Here is a 17,042-nt window from a genome sequence, read left to right as displayed (position 1 = left end):
TCAAGGGAGCTATAGAACCGGCCCCTTTCGATCACGACGGGGTGATCAGCAGTATTTTCCTGGTGGAGAAGAAGGGAGGCCAATTCCGTCCCGTCATCAATCTCAGGGCTCTCAATGCATTCGTCAAGTACAGGCATTTCAAGATGGAGGGCATTCACCTTTTAACCCCTTAAGGACCCAGGACGTACCGGTACGCCCTATTTCCCGAGTCCTTAAGGACCCAGGACGTACCGGTACGTCCTGACTTAAAATCTGTATTCCGGCGCCCCAGGGGTTAATCGGAACGGGATTTCGGCTGAAATCATTCAGCCGGCATCCCGTAACAATGCAGGGGGGGGGTCATTTGACCCCCCCGTATCGGCGATCGCAGCAAACCGCAGGTCAATTCAGACCTGCGGTTTGCTGCGCTTTTTGCAGTTTCTGATCTCCGCGGTCCCTGACCGCGGGGATCAGAAACTTTAGAGTGGCTAAAATCAATATTTTTCACCCCCCCCTGCACGATTTTATGCCGGCGGGTGGTGCGGGGGGGAAGTGTCGGAGGCGGTGGGGGCGTTGCGGGAGGCGGGCGGTGCGGCAGGCGGGATCGCGATCCCCCGCCCGCCTACCCATGAACGATCGTTGGCTTCTAGTGGGTATACCAGGGTGCCAGCACATTGCTGGCACCCTGGTATAAACGGCTGACATCTGTGCAGATGTCAGCCGTTTAACCCTTTCCATACCGCGGTCCGTACGGACCGCTGTATGGAAAAAGTTAACTGTCATCGGTCAGGGAGCTCCCTCCCTCTCCATCGGGGGGCTGCTGTGCCTTTGCAGCCCCCCGATGGAGAGGGAGAGAGCCCCCAGAGAGCCCCCCTCAGCCCTGTGCTTACCCTTCCCCGTCTGCGAAGTTCTGAGCAGACGGGGAAGGTTCCCATGGCAACAGGACGCCTGCTCAGGCGTCCTGCTGTCCATGGTGCTGAACAGATCTGTGCTAAAAGCATAGATCTGTTCAGTGTAAGTAAAATACAGTACAGAACAATATATATATTGTACTGTACTGTATTATATAGACATCAGACCCACTGGATCTTCAAGAACCAAGTGGGTCTGGGTCACAAAAATGTAAAAAAAAGTGAAAAAAGTTAAGATAAAAAAAAAAAAACATTTATCACTGAATAAAAATTAAAAAAATAAAATACACTACACATATTAGGTATCGCCGCGTCCATAACGACCTGATCTATAAAACGGTCATGTTACTTTCCCCGCACGGTGAACGCCATAAAAATAAAAAAATAAAAACTATGAGAAAATTGAAATTTTGCCCACCTTACTTCCCAAAAAAGGTAATAAAAGTGATCAAAAAAGTTGCATGTACGCCAAAATAGTACCAATCAAACCGTCATCTCATCCGGCAAAAAATGATACCCTACTCAAGATAATCGCCCAAAAACTGAAAAAACTATGGCTCTTAGACTATGGAAACACTAAAACATGATTTTTTTTGTTTCAAAAATGAAATCATTGTGTAAAACTTACATAAATAAAAAAAAAGTATACATATTAGGTATCGCCGCGTCCGTATCGACCGGCTCTATAAAAATATCACATGACCTAACCCCTCAGGTGACCACCGTAAAAAAATAAAAACAAAAACGGTGTAAAAAAAGCAATTTTTTGCCATCTTACGTCACAAAAAGTGTAATAGCGAGCGATCAAAAAGTCATATGCACCCCAAAATAGTGCCAATCAAACAGTCATCTCATCCCGCAAAAAATGAGACCCTACTCAAGATAATCGCCCAAAAACTGAAAAAACTATGGCTCTTAGACTATGGAGACACTAAAACATTTTTTTGGTTTTAAAAATGAAGTTATTGTATAAAACTTACATAAATAAAAAAAATTGTATTCATATTAGGTATCGCCGCGTCCGTGACAACCTGCTCTATAAAATTACCACATGATAAAACCTGTCAGATGAATGTTGTAAATAACAAAAAAAAAAAAACATGCCAAAAAAGCTATTTCTTGTTACCTTGCTGCACAAAAAGTGTAATATAGAGCAACCAAAAATCATATGTACCCTAAACTAGTACCAACAAAACTGCCACCCTATCCCGTAGTTTCTAAAATGGAGTCACTTTTTTGGAGTTTCTACTCTAGGGGTGCATCAGGGGGCTTCAAATGGGACATGGTGTCTAAAAACCAGTCCAGCAACATCTGCCTTCCAAAAACCGTATGGGATTCCTTTCCTTCTGCGCCCTGCCGTGTGCCCGTACAGCGGTTTACGACCACATATGGGGTGTTTCTGTAAACTACAGAATAAGGGCCATAAATAATGAGTTTTGTTTGGCTGTTAACCCTTGCTTTGTAACTGGAAAAAAAATATTAAAATGGAAAATCTGCCAAAAATGTGAAATTTTGAAATTGTGTCTCTATTTTCCATTAAATCTTGTGCAATACCTAAAGGGTTAACAAAGTTTGTAAAATCAGTTTTGAATAGCTTGAGGGGTGTAGTTTCTTAGATGGGGTCACTTTTATGGAATTTCTAATCTAAGGGTGCATCAGGGGGGCTTCAAATGGGACATGGTGTCAAAAAACCAGTCCAGCAAAACCTGCCTTCCAAAAACCAAACCGCGCACCTTTCACTCTACGCCCTACTGTGTGGTCGTATAGTAGTTTACGGCCACATATGGGGTGTTTCTGTAAACAGCAGAGTCAGGGCAATAAAGATACAGTCTTGTTTGGCTGTTAACCCTTGCTTTGTTAGTGGAAAAAATGGGTTAAAATTTAAAATTAGGCAAAAAAATGAAATTCTAAAATTTCATCCCCATTTGCCAATAACTCTTGTGCAACACCTAAAGGGTTAACGACGTATGTAAAATCAGTTTTGAATACCTTGAGGGGTGTAGTTTCTTAGATGGGGTCACTTTTAGGGAGTTTCTCCTCTAGGGGTGCATCAGGGGGCTTCAAATGGGACATGGTGTCAAAAAACCAGTCCATAAAAATCAGCCTTCCAAAAACCATACGGCGCACCTTTCACTCTACGCCCCGCTGTGTGGCCGTACAGTAGTTTACGGCCACATATTGGGTGTTTCTGTAAACGGCAGAGTCAGGGCAATAAAGATACAATCTTGTTTGACTGTTAACCCTTGCTTTGTTAGTGGAAAAAATGGGTTAAAATGAAAAATTTGACAAAAAAATGAAATTCTCAAATTTCCTCTCCATTTGCCAATAACTCTTGTGCAACACCTAAAGGGTTAACAATGTATGCAAAATCAGTTTTGAATACCTTGAGGGGTGTAGTTTCTTAGATGGGGTCATTTTTGGGTGGTTTCTATTATGTAAGCCTCGCAAAGTGACTTCAGACCTGAACTGGTCCCTAAAAATTTAGTTTTTGTAAATTTCTGAAAAATTTCAAGATTTGCTTCTAAACTTCTAAGCCTTGTAACATCCCCAAAAAATAAAATATCATTCCCAAAACAATTCAAACATGAAGTAGACATATGGGGAATGTAAAGTCATCACAATTTTTTGGGGTATTACTATGTATTACAGAAGTAGAGAAACTGAAACTTTGAAATTTGCTAATTTTTCCAAATTTTTGGTAAATTAGGTATTTTTTGTGCAAAAAAAAATAATTTTTTTGACTTCATTTTACCAGTGTCATGAAGTACAATATGTGACGAAAAAACAATCTCATAACGGCCTGGATAAGTCAAAGCGTTTTAAAGTTATGAGCACTTAAAGTGACACTGGTCAGATTTGCAAAAAATGGCCTGGTCCTTAAGATGAAAATGAGCCCGGTCCTTAAGGGGTTAAGGGACATGCTGCTGCCTGGGGACTGGATGGCCAAGTTGGACCTCAAGGATGGATACTTGACGGTTCCAATAGCACCTCCCTCCAGGGATCTTCTACGTTTCCACTGGCAGGGGACGGTATGGCGCTTCACGTGCCTCCCTTTGGGCTCTCGTCCGCCCCCTGGTGCTTTACCAAACTGATGCGTCCGGTAGTGGCGTGGCTCCGCTATCGGGGGGTGAGACTCATAATCTATCTGAACGATATTCTGATTATGGCTGCGGACCGTGCCTCTCTCCTGTCCCACCTTCAGATGTCAGTTCATCTTCTCTCCGCTCTGGGCTTCATAGTCAACCGCGAGAAGTCTTGTCTAGATCCTTCTCAGTCCATGGAGTTTCTCAGATTCCAGGTGGACTCTCTGTCCTTGACTCTCAGTCTTCCCCCTACGAAGGTGAAGTCGATCCGCAAGGAGTTACGTCGCACTCTATCCCTTTCACAAATTTCCCTGCGTCATTTGGCCAGAGTGATAGGTCTCTTGTCATCTTCCATTCAGGCTATCTTTCCGGCTCCCCTACATTATCGGACTCTTTAGCGTCTCAAAATCGCACACCTGCATGCCGGTGCTTCTTATGCAGATCTGATCTCTTTGGATCTAGAAACGAGGGACGAGTTGGAATGGTGGATTGCCAACCTCTCTGCCTGGAATGGCAGGGCTCTGTTTGGTCCACGCCCGGATGTAGTGATAGAGTCGGACGCCAGCCTTCACGGCCCTTGGTCCACAGTAGAGTCCCACTTACACATCAATGCTCTGGAGCTTCTGGCGGGTTCCTTTGCAATTCGCAGCTTCACCAGTGGAAGGGCCAAGGCATGTATTCGCCTTTGGATGGACAATGTCTCGGCCGTCCGTTACATCAATTCCATGGGGGGTACCCGTTCGACGATGTTGACACACCTGGCCAAGGATTTCTGGGATTATTGCCTGTCCAACGACGTATCGGTAGTGGCGGAATACCTACCGGGATTACACAACACGTTGGCCGATTGAAACTCACACTACATCTCAGACGCCAGCGACTGGAGGTTAGATGTGGAGATCTTTTCTACCATCGAATCTCGTTGGGGCCCGTTTTCGATCGACCTTTTTGCATCACGCTGGAACGCCCAACTTCCCAGGTACTTCAGTTGGAGACCGGACCCGGCCGCGGAGGCAGTGGATGCTTTTCTTCAGCAATGGTGGGAGGACGTGATGTATGCATTCCCAACGTTTTCGCTGATTCCTCGGATTTTGGCCAAGATACGCCTACAAGCTTCGAAGCTGGTGCTGATATATCCTTTTTGGAGCACTCAGTCGTAGTTCCCTCAACTTTTGGAACTTCTGGTGGAGACCCCCCTATTACTTCCTCTCCGGACATCGCTACTCCTGGACCCACTGAATCAACCTCATCCGCTGGTGCTGGAAGGGTCCCTACGTCTACTGGCCTGCAGAGTGTCGGGTTGTCCTGGCAGACCGAGGGACTTTCGGAGACAGCTATATTCCTATTGGAGAGTGCGTGGGCCCCGGGAACCAGAAGAGCCTATAGGACAGCTTGGCTGGTTGGTGCCTCCTTCGGGACCTGGATCCCACTACGGCCGCTGTAGGCCATGTGGTTCAGTTTCTCAGTTCTCTTTACGAAGAAGATGTGCCGGTTACTTAAAGGCTCACGTTTTGCGCGGCCCCCCAGACCTCGTTTTTCTAGCTCTTGGGACGTTTCATCCGTGTTATCTTTCCTTTCAGCCTGGCACGCCAATGAAGAATTATCCCTTCGCCAGTTATCGGCCAAATTGGTTACTCTATTTTGCCTGATTTCTTGTAAGAGGGTTTCCGATATCCGGGCATTAGATCATGACGCCCGGTCTTTCACTCCGGAGGGGGTGACATTTAACATTTCCCGGCGTACCAAGACTAATATCACGTCGGTGTCTTACCCCAATTTTCCTTCATCAGTGGCGCTCTGTCCGGTTGCATGTCTGAGGGAGTACGAGTCTAGAACTCGGTCCTTAAGGTCCTCTTCTGCTTCTCAATTGTTTATTTCTTTCCGTAGGCCCTTTGCCCCGGTTGCCGCTGTAACTCTGTCGCGTTGGGTGAAGGGGATTTTGTCTCTCTCTGGTATTGACACTTTCATTTTCACGGCGCATTCTGTTCGTGGTGCTTCTGCGACTTCCTTGACTCTGTCCGGTGCACGCCTGGAGGACGTCATGAAGTTGGCTGACTGGTCGCGTGTCTCCACGTTTAGAGAATTTTACTTTAGGCCGGATCCACATGTTTTCGCTTCTATTGTAGATCGACTTTAAACTAGCAATAGGAGCCTCCGTGTCTTGAGATAAAATTGAATGATTTTCCTAAAATATGACGTAAAGTCATGATTTTATGAAAGACACGGAGGCGAGTATTGCCCCGCCCATTATTTATCCCTCCCTTGGGTTATGTGATATGTTTATTGCATTATTTATGTTTTTTCATGATTATTATTTATGTTTATGTTGACTATTGTTAAACTATTGATGCTTTTTTGCCATGTCTGGTACTACCTGACGTAAGTAGGATATACGCGTCTTTGGCGTTTCTTGCTATTATTCGTTTTGTTTCTTTTTAAGGTTGACCCCATCGAGTTCGGTTGAAGAGTTGAGAGGGTCTTCTGCGGTTTCTGTTTGACACCATTCCTCCAAGTCGGTTGTTCAAGGCGTATTGGACCTTTCGTTGGAGTTCTCCTGGTTCCGGTTGTTCCAGTTTATTCCGTTGGTGGAGTTGTAAAGACAAAGAAAGAGGAGGAAGGACTTGAGGGGTGTTCCCTTTATACTGTGACTAAGGGGGAGGGCTGTGTGCCCATTGGTTGATTTTGTTGTTGAATTCTTTGCTGTTGTGTGTAGTAGGAAAATCATTCAATTATATTACAGAGAAAAGAAAATAAAAGAAGCATACTGATGTACTAGCCCTAAAAAGGGCTTTTTGGGGTGCTGTCAGGACGCTGTCTTTACAGCAGATCAGATGAGTCTTTGAGGACTGGAGTGGACACAGAACACTGGCCTAGCTAACGATTTCCCTATTAAATCAGCAGCAGCTGCACTGTCCCTGCTCTCACTAACACTGCAGCTTCAGAATGAATCTAAGATGGATGCTGTCCTTGCTTTTTGATTGGAAGTGGGAGGGTCTGGGAGGGAGGGTATGCTGCTGATTGGCTGGAATGTGTCTGCTGACTGTGAGGTACAGGGTCAAAGTTTGCTCAATGATTACGTATAGGGGGCGGACCGAACATCACATATGTTCGCCCGCCGCGGTGAACGCGAACAAGTGATGTTAGCCGGGAACTGTTCGCCGGCGAATAGTTCGGGACATCTCTACATAGCACATGGCTTGAGATGTCCTCCCTAGCATAGCACCTGGCATGAGATGTCCTCCCTAGCATAGCACATGGCATGAGATGTCCTCCCTAGCATAGCACATGGCATTAGATGTCCTCCCTAGCATAGCACATGGCATGAGATGTCCTCCCTAGCATAGCACATGGCATGAAATGTCCTCCCTAGCATAGCACATGGCATGAAATGTCCTCCCTAGCATAGCACATGGCATGAGATGTCCTCCCTAGCATAGCACATGGCATGAGATGTCCTCCCTAGCATAGCACATGGCATGAGATATCCTCCCTAGCATAGCACATGGCATGAGATGTCCTCCCTAGCATAGCACATGGCATGAGATGTCCTCCCTAGCATAGCACATGGCATGAGATGTCCTCCCTAGCATAGCACATGGCATGAGATGTCCTCTGTAAGATTGTATTGTTTGATAAAAGTTTGTTGTATTTTTATTACAAGTCGATGAAGTCAAGAATCGCTGGAGGAGCTGCCGGGACCAGTTCCGGAAGGAAATCCAGCAGCAAGGCCGCAGTGGGTCCGGGACATCCATATCTTTTCAAGAACCAACTGATGTTCCTGCGCTCATTAATAGAGCTGCCTCCATAAGTTAATTTTAAACAATGACGACTACAGGTTTATCAATACACACTGTATGTTACTATGTGGGTAATGTAATTTGTACCAATGTGTAAATTAGAAATGTCATAGTTGACGATAGCAACCAATCCAATTCCTCCTTGTATTTGCATAAGTAGGTGAAAAACATTACAAGTGGGATAGGATTATTTGCAAAGGCCAGCTAGGGCACTTCTAATTTCCATAATGTAGCTACATGACAATCCGCATATAATAACAATTCAGGAGCATCTATTCTTATGCCTCTTATGTAGTGGTGTTCCTTTATTATTCCTGCTAGAAGTTATAATTGAATTGCAATTAGACTTCAGTAAGGGTACAGAGGGGTGGTAACAAGTTGGGGGGTGTACCTGCACACTCTCATTCTATCCAATCAGTTCTGCCATGTTTAGGTGTGCAGGTACACCCCCCCCCCCCTAACTTGTTAACTACCCCTGTGTACCCTTTAAAACTGAAGGATAATAGGAATTCATTCATAACTTAGAAATAATAAAGTAAGGGCACAACATTGAGCCATAACGATAGAGGTTCCAGAAATGTTAGTACATGGGGAATACATGAAGTAATTAAAGAACACGTCAGGAGTGCTGATCGGTCATATTTAAACTAGTATTATGTTAAAAATTTATTTTGCTGACGATAGTAATATTATTATAATTATTATTGAACATATGGTCTGTTCATATATCAATGTACATGTTCTGTTTGTTTTAATTTTGTAGAACGGATGACAACCTTGAGGAGGAAGCTGAAGAGAGTGCTCCTCAGCACTCCAGAACGTGTGATGAGTAGCCTCCTGCCTCCGCTGTGCCCCCCCTTTGTCATTACCCACCCACCACCACAAACTAATGCCTCCTGCCGAGGCTATGATAAATACTCAAGTACTTGATTATTTGTCTAGAGCCCGGCAGGAGCATAATTTTGATCTGTTTGCGCGAAGTCTGGCACCTTACTTGCGGAGTCTGCCTCCAGAACGAGTACCGAGAACCAAATCGGTATCGTTCTGGAGGCTGACACTCTGCCTAATGACCCCTCAGAAATTTTTTATGGGTCTGGAGAATTGGCGCAGCCATGGGCACAAGTCTGGCCTCCGGCCAGCGCCAATTCCCCAGATGCCACACGGGCCCCCACAGTTGTCTCCCACAAGGGAAGTTTATGGGCAACAAAGTCGCCCATATGCCCACCAGTACCATGGCGACACATCATATGGGCAGCCTGCCCCTCCACATCCCAACCTGCCCCATCTCACCACTCTGGCCCCCCTTCACAACCCTCCTACCCTGGGTCTCATTTTCATGCTCCTAATGTGTCACCTAGCCGTTTTGTTTTATTTGTCAATTTTCATTTCACATTGTTTATATAATTAATTTTTTTTTTTTTTTAAGTCAGTACTCTGTGCAAACAGAGTTTTATTTTCTCACGAATTTCGTTGTTTCATGTCTTTATTATATACATTGAATTATTATATTTATGTAGCACAAACACATATAACACATTCATAATTGTAAACGTCTATTATACATTTATATAACCTACATACACGTAACTATATAAACATGATTTTTAAATCATTTACACACATACATATTCATTTAGTTATAAACCATATCAACCAATTTAAAAACTTTATTCTACATTTTGGTATTTATAATACATATATCCGTAAAAATATTACTAACTATCTAGGAAATTTCTAGTTGTGAATCCTTAAAGGGAACCTTTCACCTGGATTTTGGGTATAGAGCTGAGGACATGGGCTGCTAGATCGCCGCTAGCACATCTGCAATATCCACTCCCCATAGCTCTCTAATGTTTCCGGAGCCGAGCCACGCCCACTGTGAAGGAGCCCAGCACCGCCCCCGCATACTCCAAATCTCCTCCTTGCTCCCCGACGTCACAAAGCTAGAGCACCTTAATCTCGCGATGCGATAGTGTTCCTTCGCTGTGCTGGCATCAGCCTCAGGGAACGAACTGCGCATGCGCTAGCTCGCGCATCACGAGATTATGGCGCTCTAGCTTTGTGACGTCAGGGAGCAAGGAGAAGATTCGGAGGATGCGGGGCGGTGCTGGGCTCCTTCACAGTGGGCGTGGCTCGGCTCAGTCAGAGAACGCTGGACTCATCTCTCAAGCATGGAGGAGACAGGACTCATCTAAGGTTCATTTACATCTATAAAATCGTTTTTTTTACACCATAAAAGCACACAGAGCTATGGGGACTGGGTATTGCGGATGTGCTATCGGCCATCTAGCAACCCATGTCCTCAGCTCTATACACAAAATCCAGGTGACCGATTCCCTTTAATCTGTTCTCCTTCCTAGTGGTGTGATGGTGCTCACATCGCAACGAAAATGAATAGTAAAAATTAATCACTGTATAATCAAAACCTCTGCTACTTTCTAATGTACAGTACTCAGTTTAGACCTAATACAGCAAGCAGAGATCTTGGAAACGGCGAGGTATAAGGGAGCCTTCACATGCTACAGATATTGTTCCAGGATTTTTCGTGACTTAAAATCAGTTCCATTCACCTGAATGGAGTTTGCAGAAATTCTTGAGCTCACTGCTCCATTGAAATGACTGGAACAGATTTTCAGTTGCGGAAAATTCTGCAACAAATTCCGCAGCGTGTGCAGGCAGCCTAATACACTAAGTATAAAGTGAAGCTGCAAAACTTTCCATTATACCATAATGAAATCTTAGGCTATGACTCGACATTTGATCATTTACAAGTCCCAGTTCAGGCGCAGCATTACAGCAAATTGCACACAATCTCAAAGTGGGGAAAATCTCTGAACTGTTGCATATGGATCTCAATTTTTTGCTTTAAATTAGTCAGGTGCAGTTTTACACTCACCGTTTCTGGAGCATAGGTGCCAAATCCAATCACTGGCATTTTATGCCCATCATTCAGTGTAACATAGGAGTCCGGCTTGAGTGCCATAGTTCAATGTGCTCTGCGTCCTGTGCTGCAAGTCTCCATGCAAAGCGTGCTGACTGTATTTATCCTTTCCTTGCCCTACCCCATAGACCATCCCATAAAGGAGTGAATAGGGTCTGCCTCTTCAGCATCATTGGAAGAACCTGCAGAGAAGGTGGCTGGAACGTCAGGACTTGTAAATCTACTCTACTATTCCTACAAAGACTCCATTGTTTCCCCCTGAGATCAATAATGTGTCAAATATATCAAACAATGTGCAACATTTGATAAATTTGGTACTTGGAGAAACAGGCCAGCTAACAGGATATTCCGATTCCCCTCTGGTGGACGGACCTCGTTCCCGTATGTACATGCAATCCAGAAAGAGGGCAATCCGGCACCAGGACTGTTAAAATCATGTTCTTTATTGTAGAAAATCCATTACAGATGATAGCAAATTGGCCCAAAAGTGGATAGCAAAAGAAAGGTGGAACACTCAGATGGGAGCACTTGAATTGCCAAGGTATACAATTTAATAAAACATATAAAACAAATACAAACCGCTAAAAAAATGGGCATATAACCATACATAAAAATGGCCCTATACAATAGTAGCACCTATACAACCTGTGCTAGCTACACACCGCTTGAGGAGCAAATGATGAGTCTCATGCACCAGTGTACTGCTTTTGCCCTTGGCTGTTCAAGATATAAGCAATGGTGTAAATGAGACCTGTATGAGCTCCGCACCGTGATGAGGGCACCAGATGGTCAGTGCCGTATACAAATGCGCTGCAATGTGAATAGCCGTTTCAATGTGAATAGCCGTTTAGCGATTCGTCCACTCAGACATGTGGCTATCACAGCAGCATTAAAACATACTCCAAATGCAGTCCAGTTCATAAACGCGACTTCATCACAGTCAGTCACTTATTGCAGCTCAGAAATATGCCTCCGTGACAGTGCCCAGTGAATGCACAGCTACAAAACAAGGTCTTACCCTTCTTCACTGCCACTCTGCAGCGCTGGTCCCAGGCGGCGGCCCACGTGGTGTGCTAGACCTCAGCGTGGCGTCCCACGTGACCTGGTTCATTGGGAGACCGGATGAAGCTGAAGTGTCGTCACTAGTAAGGGACGGCTTTCACCGGATCCAAACGTTACAGACTTTCTTTCTCTCTTTGTTTGTAGATGTTATCTCTGCTGGACTAATGAGTGGAACGCTCACTCCTTACGCCAGACGCGTTTCGAGGTGCTGTACCTCTTCCTCAGTGGCCAACTGAGTGAGCGTATCCTCACTCTTATATAGGGGACAAATATTCCCATAGTGCTTCACTTTATCCTGCATTACTAAACTCTGAAATGGAGTAGGGTCTCCACAATATCATGCATTCTCAAATCCTGGTGTGGAATCGGCCCATATACTCTAAAAATTCCCAATCAGATCCTAAATGACATATATTATACATAATAAAATTATAAAACACATATAGACCCTAGCATATTTGGGATTGGAGAAAATCGCATAAGTCACAAGGTAGCGCAACAGAAAACGCACCAAAAACGCATCAGAATTTACCTAGCGTCTTTCGTGCGGTTCTGCTAACTTTGGGTTACAATTCCCCATCATAAGTAGGGTATTTGTAAATTTGTCAACAATAACACTTAATGGTCTGAAAGGAACGCATCAATATAAAGATAACGTTTACCCTGCGGTTTTGCTATATGTTTTTTTTTTTATGGAATCTTCACTATACGTAGAATTCCCTCGAGAAACAAAACTCATACATATTCATTCCTCAAGATCCTTATAAGAGATGGAACATCCTGGATAGCTCTCCCTGTACACGTACCTCTCTGGGATCCAGGATGTTCCATCTCTTATAAGGATCTTGAGAAATGAATATGTATGAGTTTTGTTTCTCGAGGGCGTCTAGCACACCACGTGGGACCAGGGCCGGACTGGGGATAAAAACCAGCACTGGAAAAATTTGCATACCAGCCCCACAGCATTGCGTCATTATTTACTTGTTTATAATAGGAGAAAGCATTCATTTTAAAACACGTGTGTAAACACGAATATGAACTTTGCCCCACGATAGCTCTTTTGTAGAACCCCCATAAAAACTTACAGTTACTTGGCTTGGCCCTTGGGGATCTCGGACGCCACTTCAACACTTGGCCGGGGGCTCGGCGGAGCTGATGTTGTGTTTTATCCTAATGAGAAAGATTTCATAATAAGGATTTGGAGAAGGGGCAGAGGGATAGCAGAGCAGGGAGAGGCTGGTGCTGCTACTAGGGGGTCATACAATAGGGGAGTAATAAAGCCCACCATAATGCCCCCCCCCCCCCAGTAGTAATAATTCTCCTTATAATATGCAAAACATACCCCTTTGTAATGCCCCCAGTTGAGCTAATGTTCCCATAATGTGCCAATATAAAATACCCCTTCTCAGTGCCCCCGTAGATGACCCCCATAGTGCTCCCCCCCTTCCCCATAGTACCCACCATAATGTGTCCCAGTATAAAATGCCCCTATACAGAGCCCCCATATAAAATATCTTCTTTTTAGCCTCAGTAGATGCCCCTATAGTGCCCCCCAATAATCTGCAGTAAGATGTGCCTCCATAGATGCCCCCAATCATGTGCCAGTAATAAGAGCCCCCCCACCATCATGTGCCAGTAGCCAGAGCCCCCCATATCATGTGTCAGTAGCCAGAGCCCCCCATATCATGTGCCAGTAGCCAGAGTGCCCCCAATCATGTGCCAGAAATAAGAGCCCCCCACCATCATGTGCCAGTAGCCAGAGCCCCCCATATCATGTGCCAGTAGCCAGAGCCCCCCCATATCATGTGCCATTAGCCAGAGCCCCCCCATATCATGTGCCAGTAGCCAGAGCCCCCCCCATATCATGTGCCAGTAGCCAGAGCCCCCCATTATCATGTGCCAGTAGCCAGAGTGCCCCCATATCATGTGCCAGTAGCCAGAGTGCCCCCATATCATGTGCCAGTAGCCCCCCCATATCATGTGCCAGTAGCCCCCCTTATGTGCCAATAGCCCCCTTATGTGCCAGTAGCCCCCCTTATGTGCCAGTAGCCCCCCTTATGGGCCAGTAGCCCCCTTACCATGTGCCAGTAGCCCCCCTTATGTGCCAATAGCCCCCTTATGTGCCAGTAGTCCCCCTTATGTGCCAGTAGCCCCCCTTATGGGCCAGTAGCCCCCCTTATGGGCCAGTAGCCCCCATTAGCTTGTGCCAGTAGCCCCCCTTATCTGCCAGTAGTCCCCCTTATCATGTGCCAGTAGCGCCCCTTATCATGTGCCAGAGCCCCCCCACCATCATGTGCCAGTAGCCAGAGCCCCCCATATCATGTGCCAGTAGCCAGCGCCCCCCCATATCATGTGCCAGTAGCCAGAGCCCCTCCATATCATGTGCCAGTAGCCAGAGCCCCCCATATCATGTGCCAGTAGCCAGAGCCCCCCCCCATATCATGTGCCAGTAGCCAGAGTGCCCCCATATCATGTGCCAGTAGCCCCCCCATATCATGTGCCAGTAGCCCCCCTTATGTGCCAGTAGCCCCCCTTATCATGTGCCAGCCCAGTAGTCCCCCCTTATCATGTGCCAGCCCAGTAGTCCCCCCTTATCATGTGCCAGCCCAGTAGTCCCCCCTTATCATGTGCCAGCCCAGTAGCCCCCCTTATGTGCCAGCCCAGCCCAGTAGTCCCCCTTATCATGTGCCAGCCCAGTAGCCCCCCTTATCATGTGCCAGCCCAGCCCAGTAGTCCCCCCTTATGTGCCAGCCCAGTAGCCCCCCTTATCATGTGCCAGCCCAGCCCAGTAGTCCCCCCATTATCATGTGCCAGCCCAGTATTGTACCTATATAAAAAAAAATAAAAAAAAACACTTATACTTACCTCCAGCGATGTGATGCGATGCAGGCCGCCTCTTCCGTCTGTGTCCCTCGATATACGGCTCAGGCGACACGATGATGTCATCGCGCCGCCTGCACCGGCCTCTGATAGGCTTCCAGCACTAGGCCGGCAGCCTATCAGAGGAACAGGAGGGGACACACCTCTCCCTCCTCTGCCGCAGCACAGGCATCTGTATTGCCGTCCTGAGGACGGCAATACAGATGACTATGGAGATGAGCGCTTCCACAATGGAGGCGCTCATCTCCTGCTCCGCCGGCCGCGGCCGCCCCCGCTTGTCACCAGGGCCGCGGCCTTGCGGCACTCAGGCTTGCCGGCCTACCGGGAAATTTCCCGGTATCCCGGCAGGCCAGTCCGGCCCTGCGTGGGACGCCGCCTGGGACCAGCGCTGCAGAGTGGCAGTGAAGAAGGGTAAGACCCTGCTCCTGTGGGGAGCTTGTTTTGTAGCTGTGCATTTACTGGGCACTGTCACAGAGGCATATTTCTGAGCTGTAGATATAAAATCCTATAGACCTCTAACTTCTTGCTTACAGGTTCATTAGTATATTATGTTCGGAGTATTCAATTGGACGGACTTATGTGATATAATAAATAATACAACCAATAAAAGAAACTTATACATAAATAATTGCTATATGTTCCTTAGGAATTGTATATCCTCTTGGCTACCTCCTGTCTAAACAAGATTTTCAAGTTTTTCACAGTTCCTGGTACAGACAATATCTTTCCAAAGTCCTGAGGTTAGAAAGATTGCAGAAAAATCTTGCATCTCCCACCACTCTTAGGCCTAGTTCACACAAACGTGTGTGATCCGTGGCCGTATTGCGGCCCGCAATACACGGCCACAGTTCCATGTGCATTCCGCCTCACGGATGCGGACCCATTCACTTCAATGGGTCCGCAAATCCGGAATTGTGGAACGGCCGCACGGAACGGAACACTACGGAGTGCTTCCGTGGGGTTGCGTTCCGTACTTCTGTTCCGCAAAAAGATAGAACATGTCCTATCTTTTTGCGGAACGGGCGGATCGCGGACCCATTAAAGTGAATGGGTCTGCGATCCGATGCGGCTGACCTATGGCCGGCGATCGTGCATTGCGGCCCGCAATTTGCGGGCCGCAGCAGGGGTCACACACGTTCGTGTGAACTCGGCCTTACTGTTCCAAAGACACATCAAGGTTCCTGACTCCAAAAAAATTCCTTGAAGGATCGCCTTACACTTCTTCCAGGAGAGAGATGTAGCTTCTACATGCTTCCATACAGGGAGTCTTGTTTTACTGGTGAAACTGTACTGATAGTCTGAAGGAAACAAAATACGTTCGTGTGCATGAGACCTGATACTGTGTTGATTTTAAACTGACTACATCGCATTGCATGTGTCTGTTGCAGTAATAGCTGTTTTGCTACAATCATCAGTGGACTGGCGGCAACACACTATCCTATCCTGCGATTATAGTGATCATTGATGAGAACAGTTGATACAGTGTTGGTCTCAAATTGACTATATCGTACTGCTTTTTTATGCTAAGGAGACAAGATTTACAACTACGATATACCACAAAAATTCTCTTCTACGAGAACTTTATGTGGATATATATACAATCTATACTACATAAGCTACTGGATTATTGGACTGCTACCTCTTTATCCTACTATATAATTTTTATTGATATTTGATCATTTTTATTGATATTTGATATTCTTTATTTTTTCTTTTATAGTTGACCAACTATTTGCTGGGGAATTTAATTGTGTTTTTATAGGCAAGTAATCAATTAAATATATATTTTCTAATTTATACTGTGTATATTCATACAATTACCAGATATCAATCTGAGTGCCGCCCCGACATTACAATTTTTTTTCCATCTTTGATTTATAACCTACTAAACTTGACATAGGGGTTGGACCACGAGAATAGTTTCCTCTGGTGAACCCGTTTAACATTGACTGCCATGATATCTTGTAGATGTGAAGGTCTCCCCTTGGTCACCTCAGTAGCAGCACATATAATTTGTTCTGCTCACTACAATCTGCCTATTAGGAGTCTCTGCTCCTCCATGTTTCGGCTGTATAAACTGCTGACTGATGAGTGAGGAATTTGAAATATGTGTTTTTGTTGTTTTTGGTTTCTCAGAATTGTTACTGGTAATTTTCCAGATATTTTCCCAGCAATGGTTTTTGTTTCCTTAATTGCTTAAATGATCCCATATTACTAGCTGCAGTTTGTCTAAGCACATGGTAGCTTAACACTGGTGTGTACAGCACCCTGTATAACAGCACACGGAGTCCCGTCGAGTTAATATTACAAAAGTATATATAGAAACTATCAACATCAAATATTACCCCAGAAACAATGCACTGAAACCAATAGTTTGTGGTTGCCAACT

General features: G+C 45.6%; 1 protein-coding gene across 1 annotated transcript in view; it reads right to left on the bottom strand.

The window, feature by feature from the left end:
* The window catches only part of LOC121005327 (aldo-keto reductase family 1 member C1-like), a 69,140-nt gene extending 58,363 nt beyond the window's left edge, over positions 1 to 10,777 (bottom strand). Inside the window, exon 1 of the mRNA XM_040437991.1 lies at positions 10,667 to 10,777. Within this exon, the coding sequence (XP_040293925.1) occupies positions 10,667 to 10,753 (87 nt within the window). The 5' untranslated portion in view covers positions 10,754 to 10,777. The remainder of the gene's footprint in view (positions 1 to 10,666) is intronic.
* Between the last annotated feature and the right edge of the window lie 6,265 nt (positions 10,778 to 17,042).

This window comes from Bufo bufo, chromosome 1 (assembly GCF_905171765.1).
Source record: "Bufo bufo chromosome 1, aBufBuf1.1, whole genome shotgun sequence".
NCBI lineage: Eukaryota > Metazoa > Chordata > Amphibia > Anura > Bufonidae > Bufo > Bufo bufo.
This window is presented reverse-complemented; position numbering and strand designations above follow the sequence as displayed.